General features: G+C 49.2%; 1 protein-coding gene and 1 long non-coding RNA gene across 2 annotated transcripts; both read left to right on the plus strand.

Annotated features, from left to right (window-relative positions):
- Positions 1-7,517: 7,517 nt before the first annotated feature.
- LOC123116922 (uncharacterized) lies at positions 7,518-8,823 on the plus strand. Its single transcript, XR_006457232.1, has 3 exons — positions 7,518-7,656; positions 7,751-7,861; positions 7,950-8,823. It is a non-coding gene; the product is annotated as an uncharacterized lncRNA (long non-coding RNA).
- Positions 8,824-10,912: 2,089 nt separating this feature from the next.
- Positions 10,913-15,514, plus strand: LOC123113204 (BTB/POZ domain-containing protein At1g30440). Its single transcript, XM_044534379.1, has 4 exons — positions 10,913-11,624; positions 12,751-12,820; positions 13,295-14,482; positions 14,612-15,514. The coding sequence occupies exons 1-4, from the start codon at positions 11,557-11,559 to the stop codon at positions 15,191-15,193; spliced, it is 1,908 nt and encodes a 635-aa protein (XP_044390314.1). The 5' UTR covers positions 10,913-11,556; the 3' UTR covers positions 15,194-15,514.
- The last annotated feature ends 7,305 nt before the right edge of the window (positions 15,515-22,819 follow it).

The raw sequence follows: 22,819 nt of genomic DNA on the forward strand, positions 1-22,819 counted from the left end.
GTCGACCCTAAGAATGCTAACAAGGTATGCAAGCTCCAGCGCTCCATCTATGGGCTGGTGCAAGCATCTCGGAGTTGGAACATTCGCTTTAATGAGATGATTAAAGCATTTGGGTTTATGCAGACTTATGGAGAAGCCTGCGTTTACAAGAAAGTGAGTGGGAGCTCTGTAGCATTTCTCATATTATATGTGGATGACATACTTTTGATGGGAAATGATATAGAACTTTTGGACAGCATAAAGGCCTACTTGAATAAGTGTTTTTCAATGAAGGACCTTGGAGAAGCTGCTTACATATTAGGCATCAAAATCTATAGAGATAGATCAAGACGCCTCATAGGTCTTTCACAAAGCACATACCTTGATAAGATATTGAAGAAGTTCAATATGGATCAGTCCAAGAAGGGGTTCTTGCCTGTGTTGCAAGGTGTGAAATTGAGCTCGGCTCAATGCCCGACCACGGCAGAAGATAGAGAAAAGATGAGTGTCGTCCCCTATGCCTCAGCCATAGGGTCTATCATGTATGCCATGACCTGTACCAGACCTGATATAAACCTTGCCGTAAGTTTGGTAGGAAGGTACCAAAGTAATCCCGGCATGGAACACTGGACAGCGGTCAAGAACATCCTTAAGTACCTGAAAAGGACTAAGGACATGTTTCTCGTATATGGAGGTGACGAAGAGCTCGTCGTAAAGGGTTACGTCGACGCTAGCTTCGACACAGATCTGGATGACTCGAAGTCACAAACCGGATACGTGTATATTTTGAATGGTGGGGCAGTAAGCTGGTGCAGTTGCAAGCAGAGCGTCGTGGCGGGATCTACATGTGAAGCGGAGTACATGGCAGCCTCGGAGGCAGCACATGAAGCAATCTGGGTGAAGGAGTTCATCACCGACCTAGGAGTCATACCCAATGCGTCGGGGCCGATTACACTCTTCTGTGACAACACTGGAGCTATTGCACTTGCCAAGGAGCCCAGGTTTCACAAGAAGACCAGGCACATCAAGCGTCGCTTCAACTCCATTCGTGAAAATGTTCAAGATGGAGACATAGATATTTGTAAAGTACATACGGACCTGAATGTAGCAGATCCGTTGACTAAACCTCTCCCTAGAGCAAAACATGATCAACACCAGGACGCAATGGGTGTTCGATACATCACAATGTAACTAGATTATTGACTCTAGTGCAAGTGGGAGACTGTTGGAAATATGCCCTAGAGGCAATAATAAAATGGTTATTATTATATTTCTTTATTCATGATAATTGTCTATTGTTCATGCTATAATCGTATTATCCGGAAATCGTAATACGTGTGTGAATACATAGACCACAACAAGTCCCTAGTAAGCCTCTAGTTGACTAGCTCGTTGATCAACAGATAGTCATGGTTTCCTGACTATGGACATTGGATGTCATTGATAACGGGATCACATCATTAGGAGAATGATGTGATGGACAAGACCCAATCCTAAGCATAGCACAAAGATCGTGTAGTTCGTTTCGCTAGAGCTTTTCCAAATGTCAAGTATCATTTCCTTAGACCATGAGATTGTGCAACTCCCGGATACCGTAGGAGTGCTTTGGGTGTGCCAAACGTCACAACGTAACTGGGTGGCTATAAAGGTGCACTACGGGTATCTCCGAAAGTGTCTGTTGGGTTGGCACGAATCGAGACTGGGATTTGTCACTCCGTATGACGGAGAGGTATCTCTGGGCCCACTCGGTAATGCATCATCATAATGAGCTCAATGTGACCAAGTGTCTGGTCACGGGATCATGCATTACGGTACGAGTAAAGTGACTTGCCGGTAACGAGACTGAACGAGGTATTGGGATACCGACGATCGAGTCTCGGGCAAGTAACGTACCAATTGACAAAGGGAATTGTATACGGGATTGATTGAATCCTCGACATCGTGGTTCATCCGATGAGATCATCGAGGAGCATGTGGGAGCCAACATGGGTATCCAGATCCCGCTGTTGGTTATTGACCGGAGAGGCGTCTCGGTCATGTCTGCATGTCTCCCGAACCCGTAGGGTCTACACACTTAAGGTTCGGTGACGCTAGGGTTGTAGAGATATGAATATGCAGTAACCCGAAAGTTGTTCGGAGTCCCGGATGAGATCCTGGACGTCACGAGGAGTTCCGAATGGTCCGGAGGTGAAGAATTATATATAGGAAGTGCAGTTTCGGCCATCGGGAAAGTTTCGGGGTCACCGGTATTGTACCGGGACCACCGGAAGGGTCCCGGGGGTCCACCGGGTGGGGCCACCTATCCCGGAAGGCCCCGTGGGCTGAAGTGGGGAGGGGACCAGCCCCTGGTGGGCTGGTGTGCCCCCCCTTGGGCCCCCCTGCGCCTAGGGTTGGAAACCCTAGGGTAGGGGGGCGCCTCCACTTGCCTTGGGGGGCAAGCCTCCCCCTGGCCGCCGCCCCCCCTTGGAGATCCCATCTCCAGGGCCGGCGCCCCCCTGGGGACCCTATATAAAGAGGGGGGAGGGAGGGCAGCCGCACCCTTGCACTTGGCGCCTCCCTTCCCCCTTGCTACACCTCTCCCTCCCGTAGACGCTTGGCGAAGCCCTACCGGGATCCCTGCTGCATCCACCACCACGCCATCGTGCTGCTGGATCTTCATCAACCTCTCCTTCCCCCTTGCTGGATCAAGAAGGAGGAGACGTCACGCTGACCGTACGTGTGTTGAACGCGGAGGTGCCGTCCGTTCGGCGCTAGGATCTCCGGTGATTTGGATCACGACGAGTACGACTCCCTCAACCCCGTTCTCTTGAACGCTTCCGCTCGCGATCTACAAGGGTATGTAGATGCACTCCTCTCTCTCATTGCTGGATGAACTCCTAGATTGATCTTGGTGAATGTAGGAATTTTTTTATTTTATGCAATGTTCTCCAACACGGCTCTCATGAATTTGCCGCTTCAAATGAAATTGAGGATCGTGATGAGCTAGAGGATGAGAAAATCTTACTTTCCGGGTCACTCTGCGGATTTTCTGTCTTGGAAAAGGCTCGGACTCGGAGGAAAGGATAGTTACCTCATCAACCTTGCTACGGCTTGTCCCAGTGTCCTCCTGCTGATGATCAGTGTCAATAAGATGATTAAAGAATAAGCCAAGGGAGTCAAGGGCTACCTCTGACTCAGAAGAGTCTGACAGCCGAAGCAAGTCGGAAGCAGTAGCTTTCTTGCCCTTCCTTTGGGCAGCCTCTTTCCTGGTGGCTCTCTTTTCTTTCCTGGCTTTCTTAGCCGCTTCATGGTCATATTTAACTTTCCAAAATTTATCACCCGCCTGCAAGGATTAAGTATATTGTGAATATAGGTGAAACATTAAGAAAATAAGGTAAAAAATTTTATACGGGTGTTTCTACCTTTGGAGCCGAGTTGTCTTTGCGGAACGGGGCGAGACCCACTCTGCCACAATCCGCCAGAGTCTCGTTGAGAAGAGATTTGGTCATATCATCCACAACGTGAGCAGGTAAGTCGATAGAGCTATGGCGCAGGGGGTCATTCTTGCGCCGGTATATTCACACATTAAGACGGTACGGCGGCTCAATGGGATAACCTGCCAGGCAAGCCAGACTCGAACCAGGTCAAAGCCCGTCAACCCGTTCCCCAACAGAGCTTTGATCTTAGCTATAGTAGGAGAGAGGGATCTGCGTTCTGCGGAAGTAATCTTGTCTGGCAAATGATGATTGGTGTCAAGACGGAGGGCACGAAAGCCGGGCAGAGGATTCTCGTCAGCCGGGGAGGAATCTTTGCAGTAGAACCACGCCACGTTCCAATCTTTTGGATGGCTTGGCGGGTTGGCATAGGGGAAAAGTGCATTCCTACGACGCTGAATTGAAATCCCACCAAGTTCCAAGCTCTGACTGCTGGCACACTCTGTCTGGCGGTTCAAATAGAACAGCTCTCTGAAAAGCAGTAAGTTTGGTTCTTCACCAAGGTAAACTTCGCTGAACACTTGGAAGTTGCAGATGTTAGACACGGAATTGGGTCCGATGTCTTGTGGGTGAAGGTCAAAAAACTTCAGCACATCTCTGAAAAATTTTGAACCGGGAGGAGTAAAGCCCCGGTTCATATGATCAGTAAAGACAACCACCTCTCCGTCTTTGGGCTGAGGGATTTCTTCATCCGGGTGAGGAGCACGGTAAGACATGACTTCTTTCTTTGGCAGATAGCCAGTTTTGACGAAGTCGTCTAAAGTGCTGTCAGTGACGATGGACTTCACCCAGTTGCAAGTGGTAGGTGCCTTGGGCGCCATTATATTTGAAAGCCTAAATACAAGGTAAACAAGGCCGGTTCAAATTTAAAGCCGGGCAGGAAAAATATTGGTGGAATAAACTATGGCGACTTATGAAGGGGCCTAATGGTATAAGGATAATTACATCCGGGTTATGTAAGCCGCCATAAGTGTTTTAAAGCCATCGGAGTTATTTCAACTAACAGGGGAAGTTCAGATTATCACTTTCTTAAGCCGGCAGTCAGAGCCGCCATGACTAGCAAATTTAACAAGTTGTGGATTTTTCCTAAGTACATGACAAACAAGTTTCACAGTTTGTAGTAATTATTGTGGATCAAACAAAGGTTCAGAAAAGAAAAATTACTAGACCTAAAAACAGAGCGCAGAGAAGTTGATGTGCTGAGATGAGGGTTTCTTACAAGCAAGAAAGGATGACTGTTAATCAAAATGGATGCGGAATACGATCCGCATCAAATTTATGGTATCTTTTGGATCTGACGAAGTTATGGCAAGAAAAACGCAGGAGCTCGGATGAACTGTGCTCGTACAGAGGAACGCGCTAGCCCTAATGCAGATCTATGGCGCGGAAAAGGGAAGAACTTACTGCGATGGATCTGTGGAGGAGGAGCGTTGCCGTTCTCTGGTCAAGATCAGGTCGATGCAGTGGCCAAGCTCGACGAGGACGAAGGGCGCAGTGGCGACGGCGGTGGAGCTCCAGTGGCAGATGGGGGCGAGAGGAATAAGATGCGAAACGGAGAATGAGAGGAGACCTAGTCGGGCTTATTTATAAGGAAAGACCTGTGAAGTGGGTGCGAAAATCGAGGAGACCGAAAAACATAGTTATCCAACTACAAAGGCGCCTCGATTTTCGGATGGTCATTAAGACAAAGATCCGTTGAGATGTGTTGGACAAAGCATACATTTATGACAAGTGACGTCATGGCGGGTTACCACAAATTTGAAGGATGACGTCATGGCGGGTTACATGAATCTTCTTAAATAAGAGGTGGAGAACTTTTTCTTAAATATTGAAGACTGACATGAACTAGTTCAAATCAGTCTGGGACCTAATGTTGGGGATATAACTATTAGTATGACCCGCCAAGAGGAGCCGGGTTATACTTACAAGCATTCTTGAAGACAGAAGCTCAAGCTTGAAGACGGCGGCTTAGTAAAGGCCCAACGGCCCAGAGGTGACCTAAGGCCCGTAGTGTTAAACCGCCTTGATCATGTAAAACTTGTATTGTAAGGCAAGAAAGATTAAGAGACCGAGCCGGATACGATCTATAAGCCGGCCGAGACTCTGTAGAGCCGCTAGGCGTCGACCTCAGTATATAAGGGGACGACCCGGCGGCGGTTCAAGAGACGAAAAAACATCTCGAGAGCTAGGTCAAGTGACTCTGCCTCCTGGTTATTGAGACATATATAATTCCAATCACAACTAGACGTAGGCTTTTACCTTGATCGTAAGGGGCCGAACTAGTATAAATCTCTCGTGTCTCTTGTCATGATTAACCCCTTCAAGCTTCCTAGTTGCGATGGCTCCACGACTAAGTCCTTTCACTAGGACATCTGACGTGACAACTCCATGACACAAACATAATTTTTTTTTAACATTTTCCCACATTTTTTGAGGTACTGTTCATCACGGAGCAAATGCTCCCGGGAGCTAAAAAACATGTCTATGGAGTTATCCCCTTTCCGAAATAAAAATAGATCACTACTCCCTCCGTTTCTTTCTACTCCGTGTATAAGATTTGGTCAAAGTCAAACTACATAAAGTTTGACCAAATTTATATAAAAAATATGAACTTCTACAATACTAAAACTATATAGTATGAAAATACATTTCATGACGATCTGGCAATTTCATATTGTGAATGTTGATATTTTTTAATATAAAGTAGCCAAACTTTACAAAGCTTGACTTTGACCAAACTTTATATGTAGAATAAAAAGAAACAGGGGGAGTACTACTACTTTAGTGATCTAAAATATCTTATACTACCTCCCGTCCTGGTTTATTGCCCCCCTTAGTATTTTGTGTCAGACTTTACCATATACTAAGAAAATAATAATGCATGTCACTAAAAGTTATATCACTAGATTCGTATTTGAACATAGTTTTTAGTGACATTATTTTTGGTCAGATGCATTAACATTTTGTTTTTAAAATGTAAGGTCAAAATTTAGCGCAAAATACGAAGGGACCAATAAATCAGGACGGAGATAGTATTAATTTACAGAGGGAAGTGGTGATCTAAAACGTATTAATTTACACATGGTCATAGTCCTGAAGTGAATTTTCTTGAACCGTGGTGGATATTTAGAAACATTAAAATTGTGCATCCTCCCAGCCCTCTCAAGCCATCAAGGCTTCTGACCATCAGATCTACGAGTTTAGGAATTTTAGGCCGTTGGATCGATTTTGCAAAAACTTGTGAGTGTTCGTTGTTAACCATAGATCGCCATACGGGCTGGGCCGCTGCTCCCGTAACAAAATGGACGGCCTGCCATTATTTGGGCCTGCTGGGCCTTTGGTGTGGCATGTTGGTGAACGGTGGCGCGTGGGCCGACCAGGAGGTCGACGAAACAGAAAATATATCAGAACACAGGTGCATTTTAAAAAATGAGAACACAGGTTCCTCGGAAAAAATAGAAAAAAAATCAGAACACAGCCTCCCGTCCCGTGTGTTCGGCAACGACTCTTCGCAAGGGGAAAAAAAGGTTGTTCGCAATCGTCGATCTCGTGGGCGGGCGAACTGATCTTTACGAGGCGAGCGACCTATGCCTGGCCGGGCGGGAGAGGCCATGTCTGGTTCTTGCGATGCGATGCCGTGGAGCAATGACGGGACAGCGAAACGAAACGTCGCCTGGCGATTCAGTCATCGGAGATAGAAATCATCAATGATGCGGACCTTAATGCAATTGATTTACCCACTTGCCGGCGTCCGTTTCTACTAACTTAATGGCAATCGATGTGCCCAGGTCAGTTATACCATTCGATCCGTGCTCTTATAATACCCCACTGGCATCCATATAGTCTCGACAATCCTCTTGTTCCTTCCCACCTCCTCCTTACTTCGGCAGGTTGATACCTCATCTTCTCTGTTTTTTTCTTCTTCTTCTTTTTTGCGAATATCATGCATCTTCTCTGTTTCATACCTCATCTTCTCTGTTCCCTCTTCCCCCAATCTTCCTCCATCAAATTTCAGAATTTCTATTATTGATGATGTTTTCTTTACTCCCAACTGAATTGAAGGTGCTCAGAGTTGACAGATTCGAGGTCGTTTCCGATGGGCTGGGTTGTTCCTTGCCGCTCCAATGGCTAACTGTCAGGTTACTATCCGTGCCATGTTACTATGTGTGCTCATCCTGCTACACAGGATGTCTACAGTTAGACGGTATTGTCTTAATCCATCACTACAATTGGGTTCGTAATCTTTATTCTGTTTGGGAATTTTTGTATCTTGATGGATTATTCTGTCAAGGGGGCAGTTCTGGAATCCGAGGGAGCATAGCTTCGTATAACAATGGCATATGGAGCAACTTCTTCTGTTTATCTTTTTGGACAACGAATTGACATTCTTCCAAATCCTCTAACTGAAGGTATCCCTTTCATTATATTGCATGCACGGTGAATTTCAGCATTGCATATTGAATTTGAATAAGTATTGAATCAGGTACATACATACAGGCATATATGAGGCATACATGACACAATAAAGTCAAGTAGCTCATGGATTGGATCCATACCCAGCTTGGCCATGAACCAATATTCTCTCAAAAGCTTGGTAAATATTTTTTGTTGAATGAAGAGTACTTGAAAAAGGAACACTGATTTGGTCCGAGATTTTGGTCTGATCATGTATTGTGGCAATAGGCGCTCCCTTCCCTCTAAACTTCCATGTTGTCATCAAGGTGATGTTAAAAGGTAGTCTGTGCGGTGTGTGTGCGCACACATATAGCACTTAGCGTTTTCAAATGATTGTGAAGCTCAACACTTTCTGTAAGCACTTTGTGCTCTTCATAGGGTAATGCCCGTTCTTAATATGCATGATGTTTCATCTCTGACCACTTACTGGGGCATGATTAGTGTGCTATATTGTTTTTAGGGAATTGAAGGAGATGAGATAAATTGGCTCGGCAAAGCAAAGATAAAAAAAAAGCCAAGCATGTTCTTAAAATAATGTAAGTGGTAGCAAGTATGCATCTTCAATCACTATTTTGCAGCATGTTCTGGAGGTAAATCAGATACTTGATGCCATGTATAGTAAAATAAGAAATACGCAGAGGTTTCAGCCAATTTGTTTTCATGCAAACAGTAGAAATTTCTCCCTACTGCGTGTATGTACAAACGCCTTGGTGTAAGTTTGATGTAAGTTTTAGTTCATTCCTGAGCTGGACAGTGATGACCATAAACGCCTTGGTGTCTAAATTTTCCCAAGGTTCTGTATATACAACAAAAACTTAAAAGGATTGGGTGGAGGGTGCCCTCACCTGTGTTTGCTGAGCTCAATATAGATGCCTCTTTTGATGAAATCATTTCTAGAATTATGCTAGAGCAATCATGCGAGATGTTAAAGGTTTCTTTTATAGCTGCTTCAAATGTGAAACTGGATTATGTCCAGGATGCTCAGAGGAAAATAAATTAACCCTAAACCTGAGACATGGCTTACTGCTAGACGTTTCTTGCTGTTAACTCCGATGACATGGAGGTAGAACGTTTGCTGGTGCAAGGTCATTATCATGAAGAATTAAATTCGTGGCTTTGGATCATGTATTTTAAATATCAGGATACATGTAACTTTAAATGACCATACAAAGTTGCAAAAATATTATTCACCGATCTGAACATTACATATCATGTAGCGCCCTTTAATCGTCAGTTTGCTAAAGTAATTTGTGTTAATTTATTTTCCTCTGCAATTAGCTAACTTGAGTTAAGTATTATTCTTTGAAGAACAAGTACCGGTGCAATGTTTTGTTGATCCAAAAAGCTTAGTTCGTTATTGTGCTTCAAAGACAAAAGATGATCTTAGTTTGTATTTAATTTTCATATTTTTCCATTTTATATTTATAGAAAACAAAATTATTTAGAGTTATTATGAATTTGTACTCTTCCAACCCTTATTATATGGGTAATATATGGGTGCGGCAACGCGCCATCATGGTCTAGTGTGTGTTCAATGCTAGACTACGTTTGGATGATCGATTCGCATATTGGGAATATCACAAGTGCAAAACCATAATAAACGGATTAATATCCAACATCCACGAATCGAGCTAGTCCCAACGAGTTGACCTTCATTGTGCATCTATCAGGGCGCGGCAAACAGCGGCGGCACCTGCACGTACACGCAAGCACCACGCAACTGCCACGCTAGCCCCCAAACAAGCCACCTGTTTATTTTACTCCCATCACATCAAGGTGGTTTGGGTTTTCTCCAGGCACGTACGTACACCACCGACTACGTAAGGTTAAAGCCATGCGCCACCAATCGAGAACAGCATTTGCCGGTAGCCCAGGCTTCCATTCTTTTTCTCAAAACAAAATAGTACTCGTAGGAGTAGTATGAGATATACTACGACGATTCGATTTGCGCCTCCAAAGGTTTGTTAGGCTGGTCATAGTGGGGAGTAACTTAGACTAGTAACATACATATGTTACTAGTCTATGTTACTATCTTTATAGTGGGTAGTGTCATAGGTGTGGTAACATAGTTGCCTTCATTTATTACTTTGTAGACTCATTATGCATTGGAAACCGCTATGTGATGATAACATATTATGTTACTCTATTTGCCTCTCTCCTCATTAACTACTTGCCACATCATCATTTTTGCTTATGTGGCATCTATGTTACTACCTATGTTACTCCCACTATGACCAGCCTTAAAAAAAGGATTTGCATCCCACAGTTACAAGTCTGCAACCCTAGAAGTGGAGGGCACCCCTACCTAGAGGCTAGATTTGAAAATGCTACGGACGTCCGGAAATACATTGAGGTCAAGAGGACAAAGCGGTGGCTAAAATGCATGGATAAACAAACGTTTGCCGGGCTGTACTGGCACAACCCGCTCTCTCCCGTCCAGAGAATCTCTGTACACGCAGCCCAAGATTTCCAGAGCCTTTAATGCCCTCCTCATCAGTAAATAATAACTCCCGCGCCAACAACCCACGCTCTTCCCAGATGGGATGCACCTTGCTGTATTTCCCAGAAAAAGAAACACTTCTTTTTTGCTGGAACATACTAAAACGCCTTCCCAAAATATTACTACTGCTACTCCGAGCTTTGGGATGGATATTTGCGCCATTACATTACATTTTCCATTTTCTACCACACAAGTATAGATAGATTCCTGCTCTAATTTATTTCCCACCGTTTCCGCTGCACTCGATGGGAGCCAGCCGTGCGATTCTGCAGGCCGCGGTATCTATTTCCCCATGTCGACCAAATAATTGATTGACAGGAGTAATAAGCAACCATTAGTTGACCTGCTGCCTTGTCCCCTTCCCCTGTCGTCTGGCCGTTCCGTTTGACGCCTACCAACCAATTGACCCGATTCCTTTTTCTTTCTCCTTGCAACAGCAAAACAATGTCGAGTTGGCAATGAATTGCCACCAGAAAAAGAAAAAAGATCTCGCTCTTGTACACCCAGTCATGGCGCTGTCCCTGTGACCACGAGCCTAAAAAACTACTATTAGTGGTAGAAAAGAACAGCGCCAACTGCATCCGCTCTCCCCCTAATCAAACCTCCCGAGACCTTCTTAATCACCCACAAAAGCAGTTAAGCAGAGAAAGAGAGAGGGGGGCAGGGGAGGGTGAAGACACAATAGAAACTGCCGTCTTCAAGGAGGGAGAGAGAGAGCCCACCTTCACCTTCACCTCCACCTTCACCTCCCCCAACCCAACTACTCGCCTGCTCTCCCGACCCCCATTGCGAGGTGATCCCCCCGGCGCCGGCGCCCACCATCAACTGCTTCAATTGAATTGGTGCTCCTCTTTCTGCAACCCCCGCTTGGTTTATTGGAGGAGGAGTGGTTGGATCAGCAGCAGGCCCGTCGCCAAAAGGGTCTCCAACTCCAACCATACCATGTATCGCTGACCCTGCCCTGCCCTGTCTTTCTTTCGCGGGGAGCTGCTTCCGGCGGCAGCGAGAGAGCGAGAGGGAGAGGCAGACCAGGCCATGGCCTGAGCTCTGGAGTGGTGGACTGGCGGCGGTTGGGGCTTCTTCTTCTGCGCTCGACTCCTACTCGCGCAGCCTTCTTTTGGGGAGGCCGGTTGACCATCGTCGTCCGGGATGTCCGCGTCGGCGTCGGTCAAGCTGGGATCAAAGCCCGACGCCTTCAGAAGGCAGGGGCAGGCGTGGTAAGTTTCTTGCCTCATTGCTCTCTTCTTCCCTGTTAGCCCTTTGTTCTTCTCTGTGTTAATTTAGCTTTGATTTCTGTGGTACATACACATGCTCGCTCTCCCTTGCCCGGATAGAAAGAATTGGACCCTGTTGTATTGTTCCTGCTCTTCTTTTGCTGCTAGCTGAAACCTGAAAGAAAGAATTTAGGGGAGAAAGTAGGACAAGAGTAGTTGGTTGGCGTTCTTGGGGTTTCTGCTCAAATTGGTGCGAATTTTGTTGAGCTCTGTCTGGAGGTGCCATAATTCACAAGCTAGTCTTTAACTTGTTTGGCTGGACTGCACGGCTTCGCTGTACACCGCTCTCCTTGAGCTCTGTCTGGAGTTTTGTTTGTATATAATATAGGCCACTGATTTCATACTCACCTATTTTCAATTGCAATACGATGGGATTCGTTTAGCAGAGTAGGTTTACTTGCTCCTCCTTGCTTGCCACGGTTGATTATGAAAGAAAATTCAGGGTTCAAAACATTAGTTTCAAATGTTATGCCAGTTGCCAGAAAAAAATGTTGAAAAGAAGGCGTGAGCCGGAATTTGAAATTCCGTTTTGTTACCGACACACTTGTTGATGAGGAATACTTCTCACGAAATCAGGGAAGACCTGCGGTATTGTTCCCCTGCTTTGGTGCCCCATCGCACATGCTAGACACAGTTCCACCATTGAAGCATGGTGGGGTGTTATGCACTTATTGTATTTGTACCCACAAATATGCACAGTTGATTGCAGTTGACCGCCTCTGCAATCAGTTCGTGGTGGCCGGTGGGGGTCGCCTGCAGTTTTTCATGGATCCACATCACACTGGTTGGCAGCGGGATGCCATCCTTCCCTTCCTCATTTATAGAGGACGATGCAACCAACATGTAATTATTTAGTAGGGAGCAGTTTTGGATTTGTTTTAAGTGGATAGCTCAGGCTTCCCCTGTTTCATGAAATCAACCACCGTTAGCACCACTGTTTGTGGCATCAGATCAAAGGGACCATTACCGTGGATATATATATGTTTCAAATTTGCTCTGTGAAGTTTTGTATTTAAATACGGTCTGATATAATGATGTTGACTTTTTCTTCTGCTTTTGAACCTTCTAGGTTCTGCACAACAGGACTGCCCAGTGATGTTACTGTGGAGGTTGGGGATATGTTTTTCCACCTTCATAAGGTAATACGCATTTCTTGTTAGTGTCTGTAAATTATTTCGCCCTCTATGGCGCTAGAAACAGCTACTGTATTACTTGTTATTACAAGAATGCCCCGGAAGAAAGTTATTTGAAGCTTTTGGTATTAAAAAGAATGTAGTAGTTCAAAGCATCAAGGTGGACTAACAAACTTTATTAGTCTCTCGTGACATGCAAGCATTGTCTATTATAGGTCTGCAAGGAACTACCTGTGGATTTATAGGAATATATGTTGTCTTTATTAAGAAGGATAAGCAACTGGTGATTGTGTTGAAAAAAAAAATCTTAATCACTCATTTTTGGAGAATTAATTTGTGGCAACATTTCATCTTTAACAAAAATGCACATGACATTGTTAACTTTCTCCAGTGGTCATTCATGCATTTCTACTGAATTTTCTTACTTTGTCACTATACGCTGACTGCTTTTCTTCTTAATGTTGTCTATCCTCTTTGCAGTTCCCTTTACTTTCCAAAAGTGCCGTTCTTGAACAGCTGATCGAGGAGAGTTCAGACCAGGAAGAGTGCATCATCAAACTAAATGATATCCCAGGGGGTGCAAAATCATTTGAGATGGTGGCAAGATTCTGCTATGGAGTGAAAATAGAACTTTCTTCTTCAAATGTTGTCCACCTGCGTTGTGCCTCTGAGCATCTCCAGATGACTGAAGAAATATCTGATGACAACCTGATTGCACAGACAGAAATGTTCCTTAACCAGGTGGTGCTTCGTAACTGGAAAGATTCTTTGAAGGCCCTCGAAACCTGCGATGACCTCCTCCCTCATGCTGAAGATCTTCAAATTGTGAAGAGATGCATCGAGTCGTTAGCATCGAAAGCAACCACTGATCCGAACCTGTTTGGCTGGCCGATAAGGGAACATGGCCTCATGCAAAGCCCTGGAGGCAGTGTACTGTGGAATGGGATCAGCACCGGTGCCAGGCCCAGAAACTTCAGTTCAGACTGGTGGTATGATGATGTTTCATCATTGAGTTTTCCAATGTACAAGAGATTGCTATCTGGCATGGAGTCTCGACGCATACGGCCTGAGATCATCGCTGGTTCTTTGGCATACTATGCGCGGAAGTATATCCCAGGGCTCAGTAGGCGCAATAGCATGGGAACAATGCCCCTGGCTGGTACTCTTTCTGATGTGGAACAGAGGAACTTGCTTGAGGAGATCGACAGACTATTGCCTGTTCAGAAGGGTTTGGTGCCTACAAAACTCTTGCTCGGGCTGCTTAAAACATCCATGATTCTGAAGGCCAGCTCCACCTGCATTGCCAACTTAGAGAAGCGCGTCGGCATGCAGCTTGACCAGGCCAGTCTGGAAGATCTACTGCTGCCAAACTACTCTTACACCATGGAAACACTGTACAATGTGGAGTGCGTGCACAGGATTCTTGAGCACTTTCTGGCAATGGACCAAGCCAACGGCGGTTGCTCCCCGTGCATCGATGACATGATGGCGTCCCCTTCCATGATACCGATCACTGCTGTTGCTAAGCTACTTGATGGCTATCTAGCAGAGGTTGCACCGGACGTCAATCTGAAACCTCCGAAGTTCCAAGCTCTGGCATCTGCTTTGCCCGAGTATGCCCGGCCACTAGATGATGGCCTCTACCGTGCCATCGATGTGTACTTGAAGGTAGATCTTTCATCCTGCTTTGATCTTTGTTTGGAACAGCTAATTAGCATTTTGTCTTCAGAAAAGAAATTGGACATTCACTTCTATCTGCATCTGCATGACATCATTTTGATTTTGTGTTGCTTGCAGGCACATTCCTGGCTGTCAGAAGCTGAGCGGGAGCAGCTATGCCGGCTGATGGACTGCCAGAAGCTGTCCCTGGAGGCGTGCACCCACGCGGCGCAGAACGAGAGGCTGCCGCTGCGCGTGGTGGTGCAGGTCCTCTTCTTCGAGCAGCTGCAGCTGAGGACGTCGATCGCGGGGTGCCTGCTGGTGTCGGACAACCTGGAAGGGTCGTCCAGGCCGCTGCGGAGCGGCGGGGTGGCGATGTCCGGCGAGGCCGGGGGGTGGTCGGCGGCCGTGAGGGAGAACCAGGTGCTGAAGGTGGGCATGGACAACATGAGGATGCGGCTGGCGGAGCTGGAGAAGGAGTGCTCGGGCATGCGGCAGGAGATCGAGAAGCTGGGGCGCGGCGGCGGCGGCAAGGGCGGCGGCGGAGGAGGAGGGTGGGCGTCCCATGTCCCGAGGCGGTTCAGCCTGAAGATGAAGCCGCAGATTTGCAGCACCCAGGAGGGGTCGGTGAGCGAGCAGCACAAGAGCATGAGCGCCAAGCTCGACAAGCTGCAGGCCAAGCTGTCCAAGCAGAAGCGCCAGCTCTCCGCCGACGCCTGAATGAAACACCAAACTCCCTACTAGTTGCTCCTGTGATTTTCGTTAACTTGGTGTGAGCTGTGTTATAGACTTATAGTTTCCGTAGCCGTTTCGTTTAGGTTTACATGTGCCATGTGCAAGTGTTTTGAGTCCCTTGGTGTGAACATTTTCTGGTGTTTTCTTTGGGTGTGTTGGTTAGTGGGAATGGGAATGTGTAGCAAAGTTATCATGTTGCTCTGTGTTTACTGAAGTAGTGCAAGTGGTCGTCAGTTCATAGGTGCGGGGGCCGAAATTGTAGTACTGTCTATGCACATATCTTTGATCATTTGGACTTGTAGATCATTTTCTCTTTGGTTCGATTGTTCAAACAAAATGTTAGACACGCAACGCACGGTCAGTATCATTGGCACGACTGATGATTTGTGTGGACTTGAGAGAGAGTAGTCCGGTTGATTCCTTTGATGGTGAGAGCCTGACCAGAAATCGCCATCTCGCGTCAATGCAAAGGAACAACCCGTGACACCTCAAACAAGAGAATTGTTGACCAAATCAAACAGATTCTGTGGCCAGCACGGAGCCATCGAGCTGGCAATGCAGATTTGATATGCATCTTTTCCACACCATAAATCTCTACGCAGGTTTCTCTAGAAAGCAGAGGGAGATCTCTGCTTTAGTTCTTTCTTACTACTGGCGCAGAGCAAGGTCAGCAGACAGCGTGATATGGACAGAGATGGTCAGGATGGGAGGCACATCTGGTTCGTGATATTTTTGTTTCCTTGGAGTTGTAAGGACATTACTTGAAGTTTGAGTTCCTTTTTGTTTTCTTTTTTTCGCGCCGCATGTCGTTTTTCCTGGGTGACAATGACATCAAATGACCGTACTCATGTTCCTCGTCTCCAGCCTGGTGACAAATCTAAACACTTATTTTCCTGCATTCTGTTTTTGCCCATCAATTGGCGGTACGTACACGCTGGTAACCGAAATTATATTTGTATAAATTTGTTATACACTCCTATGTTTTTTTATCCATGAAAGGAACCTGTCATGGATCGATTGGCCGCCACTTGCAAGAGACAACCAAAATAAAAATAAGTTTTTTTTAGAGAGAAAAAATAAGTTTGTTAGCTCAGTGCATCATTGCGTACTCCGAACCAAGTGCTCGCCAGCGTAAATGGACATCAACGTTTATTGTGTTTCTTGGATCAACTCTCCAGCTGAGTCGCCAAAACAGCCTAACCATCATAATAAGCACCAATATAGCACCCCCACCCCACCCCAGCGCGTAAAAAATAAGATCATCAATATGACGATTTTAACCGATAAGACCGCTCTAGCAGAGTCGTTATCCGACCTCATAGCATTGGAATTTATGAAAGACGCTCTATATCGAGCTCGCGGGCCTCCTAATTTGAAGGTTGTGGGGCTTGGTTTTTGGAGGGCGCGCCATCCGACAACCACAAGAGGAAGTTTCACCTCCTCCTCATCCTCCCATATGGTCCACCTCCTCTCCCTGCCAATGGCGCAAGCGGCCGACGCCCATCGCATCAGGAAGCGAGTCAATTAATGGTGGACGCCGCATGCCCAATTGACTGCGCCCTTCCGACCATGATTTCCCTCCGCCTGCTGGAATTAAAAGGTCGTCCATCTTTCTCTCCATTTCCACCATCCATGCCTCACATAGATCCTCTTCCTCTCCTCTTTCACCATGTCAGTTCCCCTTCAATCAAAAAAGGTTTTGCTCTCGGAGGAAGAGAAAGGACTGCTCAACGAGGAGGAAGCGGCAGAAGATGCCACCAACATCGCTGAGGAGGAGGAGTGGGATCGCCGTGACACGGAGGAGGATGCGCAGGAGGATCTTGCCCTCCTCAATGAGTGGTCAGATTCTAATCCCTAAGCACATGCCGTTTTTCGGGATGTCAAGCATATCCACCAGCAATTCATGTACGGGGCAGGAGGGGTCTCGCCAACACAGCTTATATCGACCACCACGTGCTCCTTGTCGCCTCACTGTTAAGGAGGCATGGATGAGCAATATTGTTGGGGGGATGACCCCCATGTAGGCAAAGCGACATTTAGCAATTTTCAAAACATCAGGGCGGCAAGCGCCCCTCAGGCCGGCTGGACCTCCAGCCGGCTCCATGGCTAAGGAGGTTGGCTGGGCATGGCGCCACGCCCGAGCCGGGAAGACGGTGAGTCACCTCCCGTCCCATCTGCTCATACGATAAGACCGCTCCCCACAATGGAGAGAGCATGGCTACAGTGCGCCCCTCAGCGCTGACCGGGGGAAGCGTGGCTACAGTGCCCCCCTCAGCACTGACTGGGGGAAGTGGGGCTACAGTGCGGGACTCAGCGTTGACCAAGGGAAGCATGGCTATAGTCCCCCCCCCCTCCGCGCTGACCCTGGCGACCAACGTCAACGCAGCTTGGCATTGTTCCAACCATTCCGTGACGCGGCGGACGACGTGCCACCGTGACGTCCTACCGGTGGGTCCTGCAGTCGGCAGACCCCACGAAGACGCTGCGACGATGACAACAGGGACCCGCCCACCTTAGTTTACCATTGTACCCTAGGAGGTCGGGCTATAAGATCCCACGGGAGCCCTCCATGCAGAGGGTCGACTCATTCATACCACACACACACATGCAAAGGAAGAGGAGAGCTAGTTCCTCCCCCCCCCCCAAACAGCTCCAGGAGCACCATTGTAGTTCTTGTGATCCTCATAGTCAATCCGGCAGGACTAGGGGTGTTACCTCCCCCGGAGGGCCCCGAACCTGGATACATCGCACCGCTTGTCCATGATCTCGCCTCTGGAACCCACCAGCGTCCTCTGGCCCCAACCACACTCGATTAGCCATCATATGGCATCTGTCGTGATCACACCACTATACTTGGCGCCCATCATGGGGCCGTCAGCGGCGTCGACCGGAGTCATGTTCCAGACGAGACCCTTCACTTCCTCCGGTGAGCGCATCACGCACGATCTGATCGGCCTGCCCGATGCTGCCTGCTGCGCCGGCAACGACGTAGCGCTGGGCACGGGTGCCACCCGCCCGGCAGGCGACTCGGTTGTCCCCTTCGACGAGCTGCGCGTCTCCGTCGTGCTCATCCTCGACGAGTACCCTAGCAAGGTGCTTACCTTCTCCGACCTGCTGCCATCCCTCGGCAGTCGCATCCCCGACGACGTCGATGACCTCTACGTCCGCGTGGAGGTTATGGCCACCGACACGAGCCGGATTTTTGGCCGCAACAACAATGCGGCCACTGCGGCGGAAGCTCGCGCCGGTCGGGCCGACCCCCTTCGTGTCGCGCTACAGAACCTCGTCACCCCCATTGCGCCTAACATTGACACGGTTGCCGTTGCGGCAGAAGCTCACGCCGGTCGGGCCGACCCCCTTCATGTCGTGGTACAGAACCTCGACACCCCCATTGCGCCTAATGTTGACCTGACTGCTGTCGTGGCCGAGCTCGAGGAGACCCGCAAGCGCCTGCTTGCCGAGGCCACGAAGATGGCCGCCACGGAGCGCCAAATGGAGTCCATGCAGCGCGTGTATGACACCGCTCACGCCCTCACCCCGCCGGATGACGGCTCGAGCCAGCTGGGAGGTGTGCGGCAATGCAGCCGAGCGCTTGGCGAGCTGCGCGTGAACCAGCCCACCTACAACACCCCCATCAAGAACATGTGTGCCGCGGAGGAGGTCGTGACCAAGATGGAGCATCTGCAAGGCGAGGAGCTGCAAAAGCAGCAATAGCGCGTCCGTGACCTCATCGCTGCCGCCAACCAGCTGTAGACGCAGTTCGAGCCGGCTGGCTCACGGTCCTACTCACCCCTTTGTCAGTCGGACGGCCAGCAGCCCAGAGCTATGCTGCGGGCGTCCTTCCCTTCCCTCCGGCGCTAGACATGGGGGCTTGCACCATGGCAGTCGGGGCCAGCGCAACGCGACCCATCGGTTGTTTCCAGCCGGTAGATGACGACCACCCGTAGCCGGAACGACCCGTGCGCCGGGAACGGCCGACCTCTACTAGGTCGGCTGCGTGCCAGCCGGTCGCCAGCCGGCTGGGCCCCCGTGAACCCAACGACGAGCATGACGCCCACCACCGCATTGAGTGGCTGGTGCGCTTCCTCGCCCTGGAGGAACAAAGCTCTGTTGGGCCGGCCTGTTTTGGTCCGCGTATTCACGCCGGGCTGTTTTCCAGGGGCTTCACACTCCCCCGCGGCACCCCCAAGTACAACAGGACCGCCAAGCCAGAGGATCGGCTGGTAGACTACATCATTTTTGTCAGTATCACCGGCGGCAACAAGCGCGTGGTCATGCGCTTTGTGCCGCTCATGCTGCTCGGCTCGGCCCGGACCTGGTTGAACAGCCTGCCAGCCGGCAACGTGAACACCTGGCTGGACTTCGAGGACGCATTTGTGCGTAACTTCACCGACACGAACAAGCAGCTCGGCTGTCCTCGCTAGCTCGCCACGTGCGTCCAGGGGCCAGACGAGTCCCTTCGGGACTACCTCACAAGGTGGATCAAGCTGCACAACTCCTGCGAGAGGGTCAACGAGGTGCAGGCGATCCAGTACTTCAACGAGGGATGCCGGGACAGTACCCTGCTCAAGCAAAAACTCGATGCGCTCTGAGCCGACCACCATGGCGGAGCTCATGGCCAAGGCGGACAAGTACATCACGGTCGAGTCCGCGATGCGAGTGATGGTCCAGTCGACGCAACTGGCGAGGCGCCTTCGGGCCAGCCGGCCAACCCTCTGCCAGCTAGAAACAACAACAAGCAACAGCAGCAGAACGACAACAACCGGTAGAACAGCGAGCAGCCGGACCCGCGTTACAGCAGTCGGCAGGTCGCGACTGTCAAGGAGGAGCAACCAGCCGAGCAGGGGCCCAGCCGGCGTTAGCAAACCAGCAAGGCCTCCTGGCAACCCAAGCTCACTTTCGAGCAGATGCTCGACGTGCCCTACAAGGACCACAACGGCGCAAAGCCATCTACGCACACGATCTGGCAATGCAGCTGGACTCAACGGATAACACGGGGGGGACAACCTGCCTCCTCCTTCGCCTAACCCGCCTCTGGCTAGGCTCCGCCGGCTTTGGCAGACGGCGCCCTCCAGGATAACTATCCCCACCAGGATGCCTCCTACATCGTCTTCACCAGCAAGGGCAATGACAAGCACAGCTAGCGCAAGCGCCGACACGAGGTGAACGCCACAATGCCCCCATCCCTAATTCATGAACAGGTCGGAGAAGCCCATCACGTGGAGCCAGGAGGACCATCCGGCTGTGATGCCCACGCCAGGTGGCTACAGAGTGTGCGAGGGTGAGATCAATCGCTCGGGTTCAATAAGCGAACGCCTCGATCACTCGGGTTCAGTTAGCTAACGCCTCGCACACACACAAGCGTACGAGAGAAACCCGCAAACCAAACTACATCGCTCGGCCTCGACCACCCACCATAACCAGGAACTCCCCAAAATTTTCCTCGCCCTCGCTTCTACCACAATTTTTTTTGCCATGGATGGCGCAAAGAATGTCATGTGGGTGCGTCTCCGGCCCGCCCAGGACGAAAAGCCCAATTTTTGTCATGACTTTTTATCATAGAAGTAGGAGCCCACCACATCTATGATGATACATGGTTTTGTCACAATTATGTCACAACCATGACAGAAAAAAAATTGTTCGGGCCATAATATCATTGATGTGTCTTTTCTTGTAGTGCTCCCCTTTATATGGAGAAGGCATGGGGGCTGGCTCTTCACTGCTCCTGGCCGACCGCCTAGTTTCGCCAATCACGCGCCCTGCGCTCATAGACGAGCGCATTACTCCAACGACCGCCCAGCTTCGCCAATCCGGTGCACTGCGTTTCCTGGCAGGCACACCGCTCCAACTCCCGCCCGTCCTCCACCAACCCAACGTTGTGCATGCTACACGCGTGGCAAGAAGATGCAGATGAAGGAAAAAATCAAGACAAGTTAGCAGTCACTCTTCACCACGTGCGCCTGTGCATGTTCTTAGGCCTAGCCCAACGACGCCTTGCATGTGCATGTGGCCCTGGCCCCGGGGCTCCTATCGGTGTACTAAGACCTGGGTCCTCAGTACCCCAGACTGATGCACAGGCGGCAACGGTGTCCCGGTAGTTGAGCTGGCCAGAGAGTGACCACGTGCTATGCAGAACAAGACGCCGAGAGGATCCCCGATTCAGAGAAGTTACTCTTCGTGGGATCAAGAGCGCATCAAGAAGACCAAGACTGATACGTCTCTGTCGTATCTACTTTTCAAACACTTTTGCCCTTGTTTTGGACTCTAACTTGTATGATTTGAATGGAACTAACCCGGCTGACGCTGTTTTCAGCAGAATTGCCATGGTGTTGTTTTATGTGCAGAAAACAAAAGTTCTCGGAATGACCTGAAACTCCACGGAACACCTTAGAATAAATAATAAAAAATCCTCGCCAAAGATGAAGACCAGGGGGCCCACACCCTGCTCACGAGGGTGGGGGGCACGGCCTCCCCCCCTGGGCGCGCCGCCCTACCTCGTGGGCCCCCTGGTGGCCCTCCGACGCCAACTCCAACTCCATATATTGGCTTTCGGGGAGAAAAAAATCAGAGAGAAAGAATCATCGCGTTTTACGATACGGAGCCGCCGCCAAGCCCTAGGCCCAGTTCTTTTGGCCAGATTATGGAGAATCTTGGTCTCGAAAATCCTGAGCGAAAAGAACTCGATTGAACTTCCAAAATCTCAACCGGATTCTCCAGAATCCTAGTGCAATCCCAAAATCCCAAAATACCTGGTTTCTCCCACAATCTCAAGATTCTGGCAAGTCCCACCAAAGAAAACGTTTCGAAGTATAGCTGTACCCCTATTGTATCACGTATTTACGGTCAAAATGCCACCCCGCAGTCCAGCCCAGGACCCCAAAAACGAGCGACGCACCAGACCGCTCGCTCGTCTCCCAGTTCCCGCACCGCATCGGGGCAGCGGAGCTTCAAGCCGCCCCTGCCCCCGCCGTCCAGCCCACCCCCGGCCAAGCCGCCCCCGCCCCCGCCGGCCAGCCTCCCTTGCCCGGTCCGCCCCGCCCTCCCCGCCCGGCAGTTCACCCCGCCCCGTCAGCTTCGCGGCAGCGGTTAGGGTTGCCACGCCGCCGCCGGCCAAGCCAAGCCGTCGCCGCCCCCGCCGCCCAGCTTGCCTCCTCAGCTCCTCCTCACCCCTTAGTCTGCCCCGGCCCTCAGCCCCGTCCCTCAAAGTTCGACACCGACGCTCACGGTTATGGACTTTCTATAATGAAAAAAACTTTAAATCCATTGTAATATTTAGCACTTTTTATGACATTCTTAATTCACTTTCGTTACTGTTAGAAACAACAAAGTGTTAACATTTCATCAAACAAATTATGTCTAAGGGTAGTACAGACATTTCAACACATAATAGGTTCTAGAATCTCAAACTACAATCTCTAAAAAGAACTCGACGAAAGATTCTGGGAGAAGCAGATTCTGGGAGAAATTTCCAGAATCCTGATTCTGTAGAATCTTACCTGAAAAGAACTGGGCCCTAATCTCTCTCGGGAGGGCTGATCTGGAGTCCGTTCGGGGCTCCGGAGAGGGGGATTCGTCGCCGTCGTCATCATCAACCATCCTCCGTCACCAATT

The sequence above is a fragment of the Triticum aestivum genome, chromosome 5B, assembly GCF_018294505.1.
Source record: "Triticum aestivum cultivar Chinese Spring chromosome 5B, IWGSC CS RefSeq v2.1, whole genome shotgun sequence".
Classification (NCBI taxonomy): Eukaryota; Viridiplantae; Streptophyta; class Magnoliopsida; order Poales; family Poaceae; genus Triticum; species Triticum aestivum.